The sequence below is a fragment of the Myotis yumanensis genome, unplaced genomic scaffold, assembly GCF_028538775.1.
Source record: "Myotis yumanensis isolate MYYU_CA2020_CCGP unplaced genomic scaffold, mMyoYum1.0.hap1 SCAF_7, whole genome shotgun sequence".
Classification (NCBI taxonomy): domain Eukaryota; kingdom Metazoa; phylum Chordata; class Mammalia; order Chiroptera; family Vespertilionidae; genus Myotis; species Myotis yumanensis.
In genome coordinates, this window is record NW_027223758.1 from 84,638,926 (window position 1) to 84,657,354 (window position 18,429).

The 18,429-nt window shown below is 39.0% G+C and overlaps 1 protein-coding gene across 1 annotated transcript in view; it reads left to right on the top strand.

The window, feature by feature from the left end:
* The window catches only part of ME2 (malic enzyme 2), a 50,767-nt gene extending 32,622 nt beyond the window's left edge, over positions 1–18,145 (top strand). The window contains exons 11-16 of the mRNA XM_070421164.1: positions 4,554–4,668; positions 5,896–6,038; positions 10,162–10,264; positions 15,124–15,194; positions 15,839–15,937; positions 17,901–18,145. Of these exons, the coding sequence (XP_070277265.1) occupies positions 4,554–4,668; positions 5,896–6,038; positions 10,162–10,264; positions 15,124–15,194; positions 15,839–15,937; positions 17,901–18,068 (699 nt within the window). The 3' untranslated portion in view covers positions 18,069–18,145. The remainder of the gene's footprint in view (positions 1–4,553; positions 4,669–5,895; positions 6,039–10,161; positions 10,265–15,123; positions 15,195–15,838; positions 15,938–17,900) is intronic.
* The last annotated feature ends 284 nt before the right edge of the window (positions 18,146–18,429 follow it).

Consider the following 18,429-nt stretch of genomic DNA (forward strand, 5'->3'; position numbering starts at 1 on the left):
CGTCTTTTATAAAGACTCTTGCTTTGTATTCAGATCATAGTGTCTGTGTTGGCATCAGACTTACTCCTTCCTCGATTTCCAGACTCTTAAGAGATCAGATAATCATGCAAATAATATTGTACTTGACCCCTCTAAGACTAGGTTTTTAATTGGAACTCAGACTATTCTAATTAAATTGTTAGAACATCTGATATTTGAACAAAATTCGTTAACCCTTTGGTGGTCATAATCCTCTTAGCAATCTAATAGAAATCTATGGATCCTCTCCCCAGAAAAAGGCACATTTTTTTTTTACTACTTAAAAAAAAAAGTAATTTTTAATTGTTTTTTTTGGGGGGGTGGGGGGGGCATCAATTTGTTGTTCCACTTATTAATGCATTCATTGGTTGTTTCTTATATGTGCCCTGACTGGGGATCCAACCCGCACATAATCTTGGCATGTCAGGATGACGCTCTAACCAACTGGCTACTCAGACAGGGCAAGGCATATATATTCTTAAGGCCAATTCATGGATAATAAAGAGCTTCTATCTGAGATTGACTTAGTGTCCTTTGACATGCCTGCCTTCCTAGCGTTGATTGTCATTTTATTAGTTTAAGAAATGCCTTATAGCTTAGATCTGTAACACATTGAAATGTAGGTAAACTATATCATAATTGAACCTATCCCTACACAGTGTTGTACTTTTGCCTTGTATAATGATATAGCAGTTACTTGTCATTTACATCTTTGGAGCAAGCTTATCTCAATGTACTTTGCTCCAATTCTGTAATCTTTTCTTCTTAACTAGTACCAATATTCTATTAGTACATTTTATCAAAAGATAAAATGAAAAAATGTGTGAGTAAAAAGTCATGAGTGGTTTAATTATACATAATAAAATAATAGTTGTTTAAAAATATACTAGACATTGTGCTAAAACTTTACATTTATTATTTTATTTAATCTCAAAAACTGTATGGAGCCCAGCCTATGTGGCTCAGTGGTTGAGCATCGACCTATGAACCAGGAGGTCACGGTCAGGGCACATGCCCGGTTGCGGCTCAGTCCCCAGTGGGGGCTGTGAGTGAGGCAGCTGATTGATGATTCTCTCTCATTATTGATGTTTCTATCTCTCCCATTCTCTTCCTCTCTGAAATGAATAAAACTATATATTTAAAAACAAAAAAAAACAGCCGAAACCGGTTTGGCTCAGTGGATAGAGCGTCGGCCTGCGGACTGAAGGGTCCCAGGTTCGATTCTGGTCAAGGGCATGTACCTGGGTTGCGGGCACATCCCCACTGGGAGATGTGCAGGAGGCAGCTGATGGATGTTTCTCTTTCATCGATGTTTCTAACTCTCTATCTCTCTCCCTTCCTCTCTGTAAAAAATCAATAAAATATTAAAAAATAATAATAAAAAAATAAAAACAAACAAAAACAACAACACTGCCCTAGCCAGTTTGGTTCAGTGGATAAAGCATTGGCCCACGGACTGAAGGATCCCTGGCTTTTTTTTCAGTCAAGGGCATGTACCTCGGTTGCAAGCTTGATTCCTGGCCTTCTTCAGGGTGTGTGTGAGTGGCAACCAATCGATGCGTCTCTCTCACACCGATGTTTATCTCTGTCTCTCCCCCTCCCTGTCTCTCTAGAAATCAATGGAAAAATATCCTCCAGTGAGAATTAACAAAACAAAAAACACACAAACCTATGGAATTTTACAAATGAGGAAACTGAGGGTTAGAAAGGTCAGGTGACTTTTTCAAGGACATCAGCTTATAAGTGATAGAGTTAGGATTCATACCCAAGTAGCCTATGAAGCCTGTGCCCTTAACCATTCAACTAAGTTCCCTCTCAAGTAAACTATAACTGCTGTATTAACTTGTATATTAGATGCAAGGATTATAAGACATACTTTTGGAAAGCTATTGGGAGGATATGTAGTTTTACTGGTACACAGTAGATGGGTGTTTCTTTTTGTGATATTGGTTTTTACAAATGTGATTCTTTATCATATTTGTAACTAGTGGCCCTTGTTGAAAGGAAATTAATTAGAAGAATATTTTAGTATTGCTATTCATCCTTTCTCTATAATAGAAGTGTCAACCAAATTCACGATTGACAATGACAGATCAAACCGAGGAGTGCAATTGGCACCAGCGGGAACTTTATGTGTATCTCGCATGTGCAAGTCAACTTTTAGCCTTTTATAGATATAGAATAAACTTGCTTAATTAGACCTGCTTTCTGATGTAGCTAAACTTTTTCCAGCCCAGTGAAGCACCCCAACTTCTCTTTCAGGTAATTGTCAGCAGCACAGCAGTAAATATCAACACGAAGCAGATTGTTATTGTAGATCATGCAGGGAGAACAAAGGGTAAAATATTTAGCTGCAGCAGTGTTTGACTATATTCTGCACAGTGAAAAAACCTAAAGTCATTTTCAAGGTCCACCATTTCTTCTTTTCAGTCAGGTCAGGTTTGTAAACTTTCTAAATCTCCATTTTCTGGCTAATGAAAATAGGATTCCACCAAGTCTCCTCTCTACCTACTCCAGGACTTCTGTGAGGATCAAATGAGATGAGGCATGGGAAAACTCCTCACAGGCATTTGGTTAAAGTGTGAAATGTTTGCATCTGGCTATAAAGCAAGTCATGTTCCTGGGCTAAAGAAACTGCAAAGAGGCTAGTCGCTAGGGAGAGGAAGCTGAGCATTGCTCCGTGACATCATTACCTGGACAGACACTTGGCATGTTAGCCCTTATATATAGACTAGAGTCCCAGTGCACGAATTTGTGCACCAGTGGGGTCCCTCAGCCTGGCCTGCGGGATCGGGCTGAAACCAGCTCTCTAACATCACCTGAGGGGTCCCGGATTTCGAGAGGGTACAGTTCAGGCTGAGGGACCCCACTGGTGCATGATCGGGGCCGGGGAGGGACAGGGGAGGTTGACCAGCCAAGGAGGGACCGCAGGAGGGCTCCAGGGCATGTCTGGCCCATCTTGCTCAGTCCCAATTGGCTGGATCCCAGCAGCAAGCTAACCTACTGGTTGGAGCATCTGGTGATCAGTGCACATCATACTGAGTGGTTGAGTGGCCTTAGCATATCATTAGCATATTACGTTTTGATTGGTTGAATGGCCAAGTGGTCAACTAGATACTTAGCATATTAGGCTTTTATTATATAGGATAAGTCAGCTCTAGAATGCATATAGTATTGGTTAGCACAGTGAGAAGCCCCTCCCTGTTCATCTGCAGCTTCTGAGTGTATTTTCCTTTTAGTCTAAGTAGCTTGGCCTAATGATTTTAGGCTTCCAGTCTCTCCTGGTGTCCCTAATGCTGCCCTCCTTTTTGAGACTGCCCTGTTGAACCATCGTAGTGGAGAGCTGTGTTTCTCTTGGAGACAAACATAGCATACGAAGCCATTATTCTGAGAGCCTCCACCTGGTGAGGCTGTATCTTAGTCCTTTAGTTCACTTCCCAGCCAGCCAGTGGTGCTGTGCAGATTTTCCCAGCCCTGCTGGTTTTTATCTGGGTTATTCTGGAGCTCTGATGGAAACATTTGCAGGGGATGTCTTCTCTTTTGCCAAAGTCAAGGTGTGGATTTCTCAGCCTGGTTAAATTTTCATCCATGTTTTGCCAGCTTTAAATCATTGAGAAACGTTTCATTGTTTTCCTTTGTCACTGGTGCCTCTCCTGGCTTTGTGACACTAAGAATTTGACACTCCTAAGCGTTTTGACTGGGGACTTGGGGAGGAAAGCACGTTTCTTCAGTCAACCAAGTTGAGCCAGAAGTCTCTGTTCCTCTTGTTTCTGAAGTCTTGGGGGTCCAGGTACAATTCTGTAATTCTAAAAGTTCTGCATCCAGTTAGTGACGCATCTGACTGACCTGAACGTCTCTGGTAACAAAACCAGAGAGGTCATTTGTAGTCTTCACCTTTTGTGTTGGTGTGACTTTTCTTTTTTAATCCTCACCCAAGGAGTGAGGGTATTTTTTCCATTGACTTTTAGAGGGAGTAGAAGGAAGGGAGCCGGGGAAGGAGCGACAGAGCGAAACATCGATGTGAGAGAGACACATGGATTGGTTGTCTCCCACACTGCCCCAGCCAGGGGTGGGGATCGAACCTGCAATCCATGTATGTGCCCTTGACTGGGAATCGAACCTGCAAAACCACACTGGTCATAAATTTTGTTCAGTTGTGTAGTACCCATTGGGAGGCATTTGTAATATTTTACATATTGCCATAATATATTTCTAAAATATGAAAAATTCTGATTTCCAAACTGCATCTAGCCCAGAAAAGGGATTGTAGGACTTGTACCATATTGAATTTAGGAGGACTTCACAGAGTAAATGAGTTTTTGAGAGGGATTACAGTTTCTGGTTATAAGGTTGATTTATGTTTTATATTGGGGTTTATAGACACTATGAAGATAGAATTAGAAGATAAGGATTGAAGAGAAAAGTAAATGAAAATACATTCCTATTGTAGAAACAATATGTGACTCAATGATGTCTTTTCACTTAATCCTCAATAAGCATTTACCAAAATACTGTATTTTTATGTAATAATTCAGGGGCGGGAAGCTAAAATAGACAGTCATCAGGAATCATTTGCTCACTCAGCCCCAGAGAGTATACCTGGTACTTTTGAAGATGCAGTAAAGATACTTAAACCTTCAGCTATAATTGGTAAGTAAAGTTGCAGATTATTCTCTTACTTTACTGTATCTTGCCAATCATAACTTACATCAGGATTACTAAAAAAGAAATGGTAGATTTTAACTAGCTTTCAGCATATAGGATATTTTTCATAATAGCTTTTTTATTACAGAGTGCAGTGAAAGTTCAGTTAATGTATATTGCTTGTATTTTTAAGTGTAGAAGCTGTGGGATTTATCACATTTTATTTTTAGAGTTGGTATGACTGTTGGGCTCAAAACCTAAAAAGACCAAGGTCATTTGACACACTGTCCCAGGAACATCCTATGCAGAGTCCAAGATTTTCATTGGCAACAAAGCTGAAAGTGTTTGGTACCTTTTGAGTCAGGTATTGCATAGCTGACATGAGACTATGACAACATGGCATTAAGTTCACAGCAGAAAATGTAACAGTCTTTAAAAGGGGAGCTATTTTCTTTCCAATGTAGCTATAAGATTTTTAATCTATCATTTTCTTTTAATTGTATCTGTTTCATGTACAAGCCCTATTGAATGCCAAATAGCAAAATAGTCACAAACAGTAAGTGTCTATGATCAGGAAAAGTACATCTTTTTAGCTTCTTCATTGATTAGAACTCATATAAGTGAAATCATATAGTATGTCTTTTTGTGACTGGTTTATTTCACTTAGCATAATATCCTCAAGATTCATCCATGTTGTAGCAATTTTAATTAGACATAGTGATATAGATAATCTTATACTCTTCTCCTCCTTACCCCCCACAATTTACTATGTCTGGGGTGGGGGACAATAAATATTTTAAGTGAAAACTTAGCATTTTATTGTTTTTCTTTTCACATTTGAAATTATGTTCATATAACATTATTTCAGCAGTGCAAAATCCATCTTTGTAATAGAGTTCACCTACGCTTTTGTTATGTTAAACCTGTTGTAGAAATGCTGTTTATAAGAATTGCTTTTAGCCCAGCCAGTGTGGCTTAGCAGTTGAGCATCGACCTATGAACTGGGAGGTCACTGTTCGATTCCCGGTCAGGCCATGTGCCCGGGTTGTGGGTTCATCCCCAGTGTGGGGCATGCAGGAGGCAGCCAATCAGTGATTCTCTCTCATCACTCATGTTTCTTTCTCTCCCTCTCCCTTTCTCTCTTTCAAATCAATGAAAATATTTTTTTTAAAAAAAGAATTGCTTTATTTTACTTGTAATGAAGTTGGCTGTTTTTCCCCTTATTTATTTCAGGAGTTGCAGGAGCTGGCCGACTTTTCACTCCTGGTGTAATCAAAACCATGGCTGATATCAACGAAAGGCCTATAATCTTTGCATTAAGTAATCCTACAGCAATGGCTGAGTGTACAGCTGAAGAAGCATATACACTTACAGAGGTATTAATCAATAATAATTTAATGAATTAGTTATGTCTTATTTTCCCTCTGTTAGCCTGTTGGTTATACATTCTTGCATAATTTTCATGGTTACTCTGGAGATTACAACATTTGTCCATGGATCATCAAATTCTGGTATTAATTATTGCTTGTAACAATTCTGGAAAGTAATTACCTCATAATTCTATTTTTTAATACCTTTATGCCATTTGTGCTGTTTTACATTTTTTTAAATATATTTTTATTGATTTCAGAGAGGAAGGGAGAAGGAGAGAGAGATAAAAACATCATTGAGAGCGAATCATTGATCAGCTGCCTTCTGCACGTACCCATGAGCCTGCAACTCGGCCATGTTGCCCTGACCGGGAATTGAACTATAACCTCCTGGTTCATAGATCTATGCTCACCCACCAGCCAGATGAGATAGAACATTTTTCACAATTTTTATAACTTTGAAACTGCTATCTCTTTTTTTTAAATGATTTTTTAAAAAGAATTTCATTATAGTTTAATTTTATATAATTTCTTATTGTTACATAAAATAATGACATATTTATGTATTTGCAGTCACCTCTTAAATTTTTAGTTCCTTTGTTTTTAGTGGAGAGATGTCTTAGTGTTACTCTAACACCCTCGATGCTTAGTGAGAAAGCAGCGGTTTCTTGTAGAACAGAGAATAGGCCAGCTTGGGCCTCAGAATGTGACAGTACTGTTACCATTAAGATCTGGCCACACTTAAGCAATAGGTGGAATATGACGGGGGAAGAACAGATGGTTTGGAAAAGATGAACTGCTGTAGAATCTCACCATTCTAGAGAACATTCCCAAGATCTTTCTAAATCTCCAGATTTACTGGTATCATGTGAATGTAACACATTCCCCATAAAGAACTATATTGTATAATCTACTTTATGGAGCTATTGAAATTAATAGTGCCCCCATAATATTTATTATTATACACACTAGAGGCCCAGCGCGCGAAATCGCGCAAGACCCAGACCCCTGTGCCACTGGACCCAGACCTCCTCGCACCGTGGGACCCAGACTCCCTCCGCTGCACGTGCTGGCAGGACCCCAGACCTGCTGCACTGGCAGGACCCCAGACCCTGCCACCGCCACCACCATGGGCCTCGAGAGCTCATTTGTGCCTTGCTAGTCCCCATTTCTCTCTCCCCAGTGTTGAGTGTCTGAGCCATTGGCTGCTCTGAACTGTTTGGCTCTTTCCCTTAGTAACAGCTTTTACCTTCTGCCTCAATTCCTCTCCCAGCTTGCGCCCTTCCCCCCGCGCACTGCCAACCACGTATGCCCCCGCCCCGCCCCCACAGCAGGAGCACCTCCGCTCACCACCTGGGGACCCATGCCACACTCCCTGCCCCCACCTGCCCGGCGCCCATCCCCCTCGCCCTCTTCACCGCGGCTGTCCCCCCCCCCCCCACCACCACCTTGCTGCGATTGGAGCCTGTGGGCCGGAGCCTGTGGGCCGCGGGAACGAGAGGTGCTCCATGCACCTCCTGGTGACCGATCTTTGGGCATTACGGCCACAGGCTTTTTATATATATATAGACTAGAGGCTTGGTGCACCAAATTAGTACATGAGAGGGGGGTCCCCTCAGCCCAGGCTGCACCCTCTCCAATCCGGGACCCCCTCGGGGGATGTCCGACTGCAGGTTTAGGCCCAATCCCTGGGACTGCTGGCTCCTAACTGCTCACCTACCTGCCTGCCTTATCGCCCCTAACTGCTCCCCCTGCCAGCCTGATCACCCCTAACCACCTCTGCTTGCCAGCCTGATTGTCCCTAACTGCCCCCCTGCTGGCCTGGTCGCCCCCAACTGCCCCCCTGCCTGCCTGGTCACCCCCAACTGCCCCCCTTGCCGATCTGGTCACCCCATGCAGCCTGCTGTTCAGTTGTTTGGTCATCCCTCATTAACCCCCCCTGCCAGCCTGGTCGCCCCACGCAGCCTGCTTTTGGTCATTACTGTTACTGTGACAGTGTCCCAGACAATTTGCATATTCCTCTATTATTAGTATAAATTATTATTATTATGGTAACATGTATGGCATTAGCTAGGAACTAATGTTAATGTTCAAACAAACACAACTTTTGTTACACGTAGTTATGCCTAAAATAGGTTGAGAATGATAAGAGCTATCTGTAGAAAATGTTGTAGGTAGTTGTAGGTCCAAGCTAGTCACCCAAGCCTACCACTAAGCCTGTCGCTGACTTGCTTCAACACTTACCATAAACCTTGTATCATTTTTGAAATTGAAAGTATATCTTGTAAAAGTAGTAATTACTGTACTTCATGGACCTTCAGGTCAAATTCTTGAGTGTTTAAACCACTAATGCCAAAGATCTGCTCTACTTCAAAGAATAACACTTGGATATTACACTCTTGTTACAATTGGGATTTTAGGTTATTAGACATAATTCTTTTGAATGTTCAAGTATTCGTGGCAGTTTGTCCATCCTACCATGTGGACATAGTTCAGTTTTCTGTAAATCACTTTTTAACTTAATCCAAGGAGCTGTTTAAAACAGGACATATATATGTTATGCCTTGATTATTGCAGGATAGGTTATCCTGCTAGAGAACCATTGTTTTCTTCTTGCTCTTTGTCTTATTTTTTTTCCAGGGAAAGGTGGGGGTGGTAGTATTTGTTGAGGGATTTTATACATAAAGGACTTCATTTTATAAATTAATGTTCAGATATTTTTCAATTTCACAGGCATTTACTTCTCTTAGAAATACAGAATGTACCAGTAACATTTGTTATGTGCTATTATAGAGCATAGTACTAGGCTGGATGACTACGACAAATTTGGAGACTTTTTTTTAACAAGGCAACATGCCATTTTTTTCTGGGATTGATAGTGTGGTTGTATCGATGCCTCTTTTCTAAACTGCCTCGCTAGGGGGCATTATGGCATAACAGAAAGAGACCGTGGGCTTCAGAGTTTTAAATATCTGGATTCCAGTTGACCTTTTACAGCAAGCTTGTCAAACTCAAAGGCTAACACGGGCCAAATAAACAAGGTTTAAGTTTATGTGGACCGCAAAAAAACAAAAGCTTCAATTTTCTTAGAAACATCGGCTTATTTCTATAGAGACATGCTGAATACAAAGGGCTGAAATAAATGAGTAATTGTTAACATAAAATAATAGAACATTTTAATAAAATTTAATATTTTTTCTTGAACATTAACTTATCAGACACTGAATAATTACACAAATTAATAAGCGTAACTCAAATAAACCTATTTTTCTTGTTCTGAAAGTGATATATTTCCTGTTGCACACACCAAACAAGTCAATCCAAGACTAATGATGTGATGATCGGCTGCTAAAATATTCGCTGCTAGTTTTAGTGGAGAGAATGGTGCGCCTGCACATAAGGCGCGTAAGGGAAATGAATGCAACATGATTATAGTCATCAGTCATTAGAGAACGTTGTAGTTCGTTATTAATAATTATGTATAACAGGATATTGTAAAACTTCAGTTACAACATTTTTATCAAAATTTCTTACGTATCATTATATTGGCTGGGCCGCAAAAATATTCGTTGTGGGCCACATGCGGTCTGCGGGCCGCAAGTTTGACAAGCTTGTTTTACAGAGTACTTGGGAATATCTAAGCCTTAGTTTTCTCATTTTATTTTATCAGTGAAATCAAGATAGTGACAACCTCTAAGGTTTTCATGCAGGCTAAGTTCACTGAGTTAACACAGAGAGCCCCTGGTACTGAGACAGCAGATGTACAGTAAATGGTAGCAGTTTAATTTTTGATGTTTTCCCCTTCATTCACAGATGTTTACATCAATCTTTAATATTTTAGGATGGTATTTATTGGCCATCTACATCTTTAAAAATTTTCAAAGGAAATGGAAGGTGTAAGGTTTTTGAAAAATGATTAATGGGCATTTTTCAACTTTAGAATGTATGCATAAAACAAACTTTATTCCAATAAAAATTAAGTGACAGGATTATGTTATATAGTAAATTATTCCTGTTTGCAAATAATATGTTGGTCTGCTTTCCTATAGGATTTAATCTTGTTTGAGATTACCTCGATTTTCTAAGCCACATCAAGTAACAGAATCAAGGCCATTTCATTTCTTCGCAGGGAAGGTGTTTGTTTGCCAGTGGCAGTCCATTCGAGCCGGTGAAACTAAGTGATGGGCGAGTGTTCACGCCAGGCCAAGGCAACAATGCATATATTTTCCCAGGTAAATGTCACCATCATGTATGTTTCAGAGTAATCATTAATGAAATTCTTTAGAGTTTAAGATTAAAATGAACGATGGAATTTACAGGATTTTGGTATGAATGCACAGGGAAACTCAAGAAATTTAGCAGGCCAGAACTGGTTTGGCTCAGTGGATAGAGCATCGGCCTGCAGACTCAAGGGTCCCGGGTTCGATTCCAGTCAAGGGCATGTACCTTGGTTGCGGGCACATCCCATGTGGGGAGTGTGCAGGAGGCAGCTGATCAATATTTCTCTCTCATCGTTGTTTCTGGCTCTCTATCCCTCTCCCTTCCTCTCTGTAAAAAATCAATAAAATATATATATATATATTTTTTAATTAAATCTTTATTGTTCAGATTATTACAATTGTTCCTCTTTTTTCCCCCCATAACTCCCCTCCTTCCAGCTCCCACCCCACCCTCCACCCTCACTCCCCACCCACTGTGTTCATCCATAGGTGCATGATTTTTGTCCAGTCACTTCCCGCATCTCCCACACCCCTTTTCCCCCCAAGAATAGTCAGTCTATTCCCTTTCTATGTCCCTGATTCTATTATAATCACCAGTTCATTCTGTACATCAGGTTATTTATTCACTTGATTCTTAGATTCATTTGTTGATAGATGCATGTTTGTTGTTCATAATTTGTATCTTTACCTTTTTCTTCTTCTTCCTCTTCTTAAAGGATACCTTTCAGCATTTCATATAATACTGGTTTGGCGGTGATGAACTCCTTTAGCTTTTCCTTATCTGTGAAGCTCTTTATCTGACCTTCAATTCTGAAAGATAGCTTTGCTGGATAAAGTAATCTTGGTTGTAGGTTCTTGGTATTCAGCACTTTGAATATTTCTTGCCATTCCCTTCTGGCCTGCAAAGTTTCTGTTGAGAAATCAGCTGACAGTCGTATGGGTATTCCCTTGTAGGTAATTGAGCCTCTTTCTCTTGCTGCTTTTAAGATTTTCTCTTTGTCTTTTGCTCTTGGCATTTTAATGATGATGTGTCTTGGTGTGGTCCTCTTTGGATTCCTTTTGTTTGGGGTTCTCTGCGCTTCTTGGACCTGTAAGTCCATTTCTTTCTCCAGATGGGGGAAGTTTTCTGCCATTATTTCTTGAAATAGGTTTTCAATATCTTGCTGTCTCTCATCTTCTGGCACTCCAATAATTCTGATATTAGACCGCTTAAAGCTGTCCCAGAGGCTCCTTACACTATCTTCACACTTTCGGATTCTTTTTTCATTTTGCTTTTCCAATTGGGTGTTTTTTGTCGAATCTTTTGTTTGATTATTGTGCTCCTCTGGTCTGCTATTGGGTATAATATTCTTTATTTCAGTCCGTGTATGCTTACTTTCTAATTTCTTTATCGTAGCATCGAGGGTCTCATTAGTTTTCGTGAGGTTCTGCACAAATTTATGGCAAGCCCTCAAAATTGCGATTCTTAGCTCCATATCCTCCATTTCTGTCATGTTTTTTTGTCTCCGCATCTTTTATGCTTTCTTGGTGCACCCCCTTGTGGTCTCTGTGCGCAGTCTTGTTCTAGCCAAGCCTTAATTGTTGTAGTTAACACTAGAGGGGTTTGACCACCAGGCCGACTGGCTATAGGAATCAGCTGTATGGAAAACGTCTGCCTTCTAGGGAGGCGCTAATCCAGCCTTTGCCTGAGGCGATCGGCAAATGGCTGTGCACAGGGTTTGGGCGGGGCGGGATCAACAGGGCGGGCGGAGGGAGCAGTTATGGCCACGCTCAGTCCCGTTCCCAGAGGCTCTGCTTCTCAGAACCCCGGCAGCCGCTGCAAACTTCGGAGAGAAAGCTGCCCTCAGGTTCCAACTGATGTCGGATAATCCCGCTTCTCCCGTTTGAGTCTGGGTCCCTAGAGACTCGCCCGGATCTGGAGCCCAGAGTCTGAGACTCACTCCCGACAGAAAACGACAACCGCGCCCTCAGCCACCAGCCCGCTTTGCGCGCGCACCTCGGTACCTTTGTATTTTCCACACTGCGCCGCCTCTGAGCCTCGATTTGCTGTTCTCTTTCCTTCTAGTTGTAGAGTCTCTCTTCAGCCAGCCTTCCTGTGGTTCTGGGTGATGTCCGTTCAGTCTTTTAGTTGTATTTTTGAAATGGTTGTTTGCGGCAGCGGTCTCCGGTGTTTACCTACGCCGCCATCTTGGTCTCCTCAAAATATATTTTTTTAAAAAAAGAAATTTAGCAGATCCAACTTGTTCTATTTCCTCTGAAAATGTATTTATTCATACAGGGGTGGGCAAAAGTAGGTTTCCAGTTGTAATTTAACAGATAAATAATTCAACAATTACAGTTGTGAGTATGAAAAACATAGTTTATTCTTGTATTATTATTTAATTATTTTCTTATTTTTCATATAAGCAACTGTAAACCTACTTTTGTCCCACCCGTGTAAGAAGACAGTCATTTTTGCCCCAGACATTTAAATAATTGCATTAAATGTAGATGGACCAGTTACTCTTCTTTAAAATTTTCTATATTTTCCAGAGGCTGGATTAAAATAAGGAAGCTATTAACCATCTGATCTTCCCGTCCTCCCCACTCTATTGGGATAGTTTAAAACAAAATTTCTAAATTTTGAGACAACAGACATAGTTGAGGACAGAGGTGCCAGAAAGTGGGAGATTAAAAGCCAGATCACTCAATAGTGACAGAGTAGGCAAGCCCCATCCTTGTGTTCATAACTACCAATCATTTTTTAGTTCCGAACCCTTGCATATGAGATACGGTCAAAGATTACTGCCCAGCTGGCGTGGCTCAGTGATTGAGCATCGACCTATGAACCCGGAGGTCATGGTTCAATTCCTGATCAGGGCACATGCCCAGGTTGTGGGCTCTATCCCCAGTCAGGGCATGCAGGAGGCAACCAGTCAGTGATTCTCATCATTGATGTTTCTATTTCTCTCCCTCTCCCTTCCTCTCTATGAAATCAATAAAAAATATATTTTAAAAGATTACTAGTCCTATGTGGGAAGAAGGAAAATTAAAAACTATCAATATTATCATGGAGACAAATGATTGCATCTCTGAAACAAGACTTATTTTTTAAAGTTATAAAACAAAAATAAAGTTTTGAAAATGAAAATTTTAGTAGCATGCCCTGGCCGGTTTGGCTCAGTGGATAGAGCATCAGCCTGCGGACTCAAGGGTCCCGGGTTCGATTCTGGTCAAGGGCATGTACCTTGGTTGCGGGCACATCCCCAGTGGGGAGTGTGCAGGAGGCAGCTGATCGATGTTTCTCTCTCATCGATGTTTCTGACTCTCTATCCCTCTCCCTTCCTCTCTGTAAAAAATCAATAAAATATATTTAAAAAAAAAAATTTTAGTAGCAGAAGGATTAGATGAAAAAGTTGAGGAAGTCACCTAGAAATAGAGCAAAGAACAGAGATAGAAATAGAGGAGAGGATTAGAGGAATAGTCCACGAGGTACAATAGCAGGAAATAGAAATGTCAGGAAGAGAGCAGAAGGGCATTATCAAAAGCTTTATGAACGGCATTATCAAAAGCTTTATGAACATTTCCCCAAACGGAAAGACTCAAGTTTCCAGATAGGAAAGGCCTGCCCACTGTGTGCCAAACACCTCAGTGAAAATGATGCATCTCAGGGCAGATCATGAAATTACAGAACATTAGCCACACACACAAACATAGCCTACATACCTCCAGAGAGGAACTAAAAATAATCACTGAAAAAGTACCTGGGATCACATTGGCACTGGATCATCACCAATAATGCTGGAAGCTTATTTCTAAACTAGAATTCTAAACTCAAACTATCAAAATGGAAAGTAGGAAAAGAAGAAAAAGATGGTTGAGGAATGTAAGATTTCAAAAAATATACCTCCCACGTACTGTTTTTCAGAAAACTACAGGAGAACATATGCTAACAGGAAGAGGTAGTAACAAAAACTAGGAAGAAGTGGGATTTAGGAAATAAACTCAACTTAGAAGCAAAGGGAATCCCGATGATAGGGGGATTTTCCAGCATGACAACTCCATATCTGAAGTGGATTGCAGCCAGATCACATTTATTCTAGAGGATGAAATGAGAGACTACGTGAGGTAGCTGAAATATTAGAAGAAAATTAGACAAGTGAATGAATGTTTTGTCATGAAGTTATTTCAAATTCCAAAAAACCACTAAAGTCAAGAAAAAAATAGGATAGTAACTTTAGGGAAAACAAAGTTATACAGAAGAGGAAAAGTCATGATACAGTGTTAGTTGATAGCTCAGCTGTGAATAGCATTTATGAAGTCATAATAAACACTGAATGTTCATTCAATCAAAATGATGGGAAGAAGAAAAAAGGCTGGGAATGTGACCGAAAGCTAACTGCTTATTTCCCACAGGAAGGAAGCAGTGATATTTAAAACTCAGAAGTCAGTCAGAACTCTAAGCAAGCTGTGTAAGAGTGAGAAATGAATATTGAAACAATCAGCTAAAAGAATTGCAAGTAGTTGTCTCTGTAGAGCAAGAAACAGAGGGTTGGAGGTGTGTGGGAATAGTGTTTACTGTAAAAAGTGTCGATAAACTGTATGCATTTGTAATTTTGGTAAATGTAAAAACAATATTGGGGAAAGCTATTTGATATTTTCTAAAATATTTTTTCTAGTAAATAAGAATTATAGTGGTTAATAACGATCATTGGATTTTAACTCTCAGATTTTTGTGTTTATTTTCTTGGCTGCTTGGGGTTTTTTTTGGAGAGGGTATTCGGAGTGGGGATGGCTTGCCATTCACTTGCTTTAAATCTGGGAATTTATTTGGCTCCTTTCACAATTTGAAAAGTGACCTTACTAAATAAACTGTTTAAACTGTATTCTAGGAGTGGCTTTAGCTGTTATTCTCTGTCACACCCGGCATATTAGTGACCATGTTTTCCTAGAAGCTGCAAAGGTAATTATTTTTAATATTGTATAGTTATTTTATAAAGGATAAATTATAAAGATTAAAAGCATAAAGGAAAAGAGAAGGGGTTAAATCTGCCTTATGAATGTAAAGGAAGTTACTCACCCATTGCTCTTTTGATTTGCCCATCTACTTTTGCATAAAATTATTTTTAGCATGATTTTTCAAATGTGTGATGGTAAGCTATGAATCCTTTTGTATTTATAACACATCTATACCTGTATTATATATATCTGAAAGTAACATATTGTGACAGCATAGATAAAATATAACTCCTTGTGAGTTTTTAATGACAATTACAGATTTATTTGGAATAATTGCAATTCCAAACTTGGCAGTATGAGTTTTGAAGAACTCACATTAATACAAATATTAATGTCTATTTTCATAGTAGCTGTTGTAATTAAACTCTGTATGTTAAGTAGAATATATTAAGTCTTTAAATCTGGTTATTTCTTTATTGTTTAGTAGTGAACAGTTTTAATTTCTGCAGTAGTTTAAGTGTATTCCTGCTAGAAATAGGAGAATTATATTATCTGTATTTCTGCTCCTCAACCCTTTCTGTTTCAGTAGGTCTTTATTAGTCTGTGTTATTTAAACAAACAAACATAAAGTTCTCTTTTTCTCTTTAGGCACTGACAAGTCAATTGACGGATAAAGAGCTAGCTCAAGGGAGACTTTATCCCCCTTTTTCCAATATTCAGGAAGTTTCCATTAACATTGCTATTAAAGTAAGTAATAGTTTATACCTCTTCACATAAATTTTAATAGAACTTTCTTATGTAAGTAACACAAGTTTATTAAAGAAAAGTTTGAAACATTTAGTGCAAAGAAGAAATTTTAGTTCGCCCATATTCTACCAGAATATAACCCACATTGTTATTTTGAGTTTGTTGCCTTCTAGTCTTTTTAAGCACACACATGCCCAGTCACCAGTACCTATTTTTATAATTGGGTTGTCACTGCACTTTTTCCCACTTAATGTATTATAAGTCTTTCCCCTTGTTAATCAATAATAATTCTCTTTTTGTTATTATGTCATAATTAGTTTAACCATTTCTCTTTGGACACTTAAGTGTTTTTCATTTTGGTAGAAATAATATGGTAGTGAACATCCTCAGATAAGTCTTTATGTGCATTTGTGATTGTTTTTCCTTGAGATAAATTTCTAATCATAAGGATGAACAGTGTTAACACACTAAGGCTACTGATTCATATTGCCAAATATTTCTTCAGAAAAAAGTACTGATTTACATAGTACCTATTAGATATGAGTGTATTTGTTTTCCCACACCTTTGCCCATACTTAGAATTATTATTTTTAAATCTTATATATTTAATAGATGAAAATTATCTTATTTTTATTTAAAGCACTATTTTATTATTAGATTGAAGAATATTTTGTGTTTATTGAGCAATCATACTTTTTTGTGAACTGCCTATTCATGGCCTGTGCTTGTTTGTATGTTATATGTCTTTCTTCCTTTTTTAAAAATATATTTTTATTTATTTCAGAGAGGAAGGAAGGAGGAGAGAGAGAGAGAGAGAGAGATAGAAATATCAATGATGAGAGAGAATCATTGATCGGCTGCCTCCTGCACGCCCCACACTGAGGATCAAGCCCAAAACCCAGGCACCTGCCCTGACTGGGAATCAAATCATGACCTCCTGCTTCTTAGGTCTACACTCACCATTGAGCCATGCCACCCAGCTCTTTCCACTTTCTGATACTGACTTATGAGAGCTCTTTGTTAAGGACTAAAGGTCGGATGCATGAAATTCAGGCAAGGGGCTCAGCCCTCACAGTCCCAGCTGCCCCGGCCAGCTCTCGCAGCCCCAGCTTCGTCCGGAAGGTCTTCTGGATGGTCATTCCGCTGTTTGTTTAATTAGCATATTAGCTCTTTATTATATAGGATAGTGATCCTTCTGTTTGCTGTGGTGCAGGTGTTGTCCATTGTCATTATTCTAAACTTAGAATTGTTTTATGTACCATTTTTCAAAAGCTTTTTCATGAAATTATCTGTTAATTTATAGGTTGTTTCTCATCTTTTGTGAGTGTTAATGCCTTCTCCCACTCCAAAATTATATAAATATCTACCTGTGTTTTCTAATAACATGAAACTTTTTAATCACACAGGTTTATTTTAGTGTATGTTGTGAGACAGAAACTTTTTCTTTGAGTAGGTAACCAGTTGTTTCACCACCAGTTGATCAAGACTACTGCTTTTATTAGTATAAAATTTTTTAATCTGTTACTAGGAATCTGTTCCTAACCATATTTATCTATCATTATGCACTGTTTTAATTATTATAATATGTATAGAGTATATTATTTGATACTATATATTTTCTGACATTATGGTTTTTCAGTATTGTCTGTTCTCAACTGTTTATTCTTTTGGATGAATTTTTATATCAGTTCTTTGAGTTTAAAGAAAACCCTGCAACTATGTATACAACTATGTCATATTTATAAATTAAATAGGTAAAATTGAGTCTTTCAGTATTGACAAATCCCCATTCAGTCTCTCTCTCCACTCAAGGTTTTTGGGGTTTAAGTCTTTCAATATAATTCTGTTGTTTTCTTCACCTAAATGTGGCATGTCTCTTATTATTTTCCTAGATATTTACATTTTTTTCTAAATAAGATTCCTCGCTGGTCATTTCTGTTATATAATCTTATTTACTTTTCAGGTTACAGAATACCTGTATGCTAATAAAATGGCTTTCCGATACCCAGAACCTGAGGACAAGGCCAAGTATGTTAGAGAAAGAATATGGCGAAGTGAATATGACTCCATGCTGCCAGATATGTATGAATGGCCAGAATCTGGACAAAACCCTCCTGTGCTACCAGAATAGAAGCGCCCACAAATAAATATTGTCCATGCTTCAGGGAACCCCTCTTTTCAGACAAAAATATAATGTTCTCAAATTTATGGGTTTTTTTTTCTGTGTTTTATTGTCCCCCACTGCTTTGCCAGACTTATTTTTCCCATGAATCTACACTTCTGTGTGGGTAGATGTGTCGACTACATTGTTAATGCCCACTGGCACCCTGCCACCAAATAGCCATAATGCGTTCATTCTGATTTGTAGTTTATACCACATCAAAGAGATGTTAAAAATATATTTTGAATGTCTTCACCTGTGCTCTTGATCACACTTGCCCAAGAATTTGCTATTTACTATTATCTATATATATAAAAGCCTAAGCGACCGA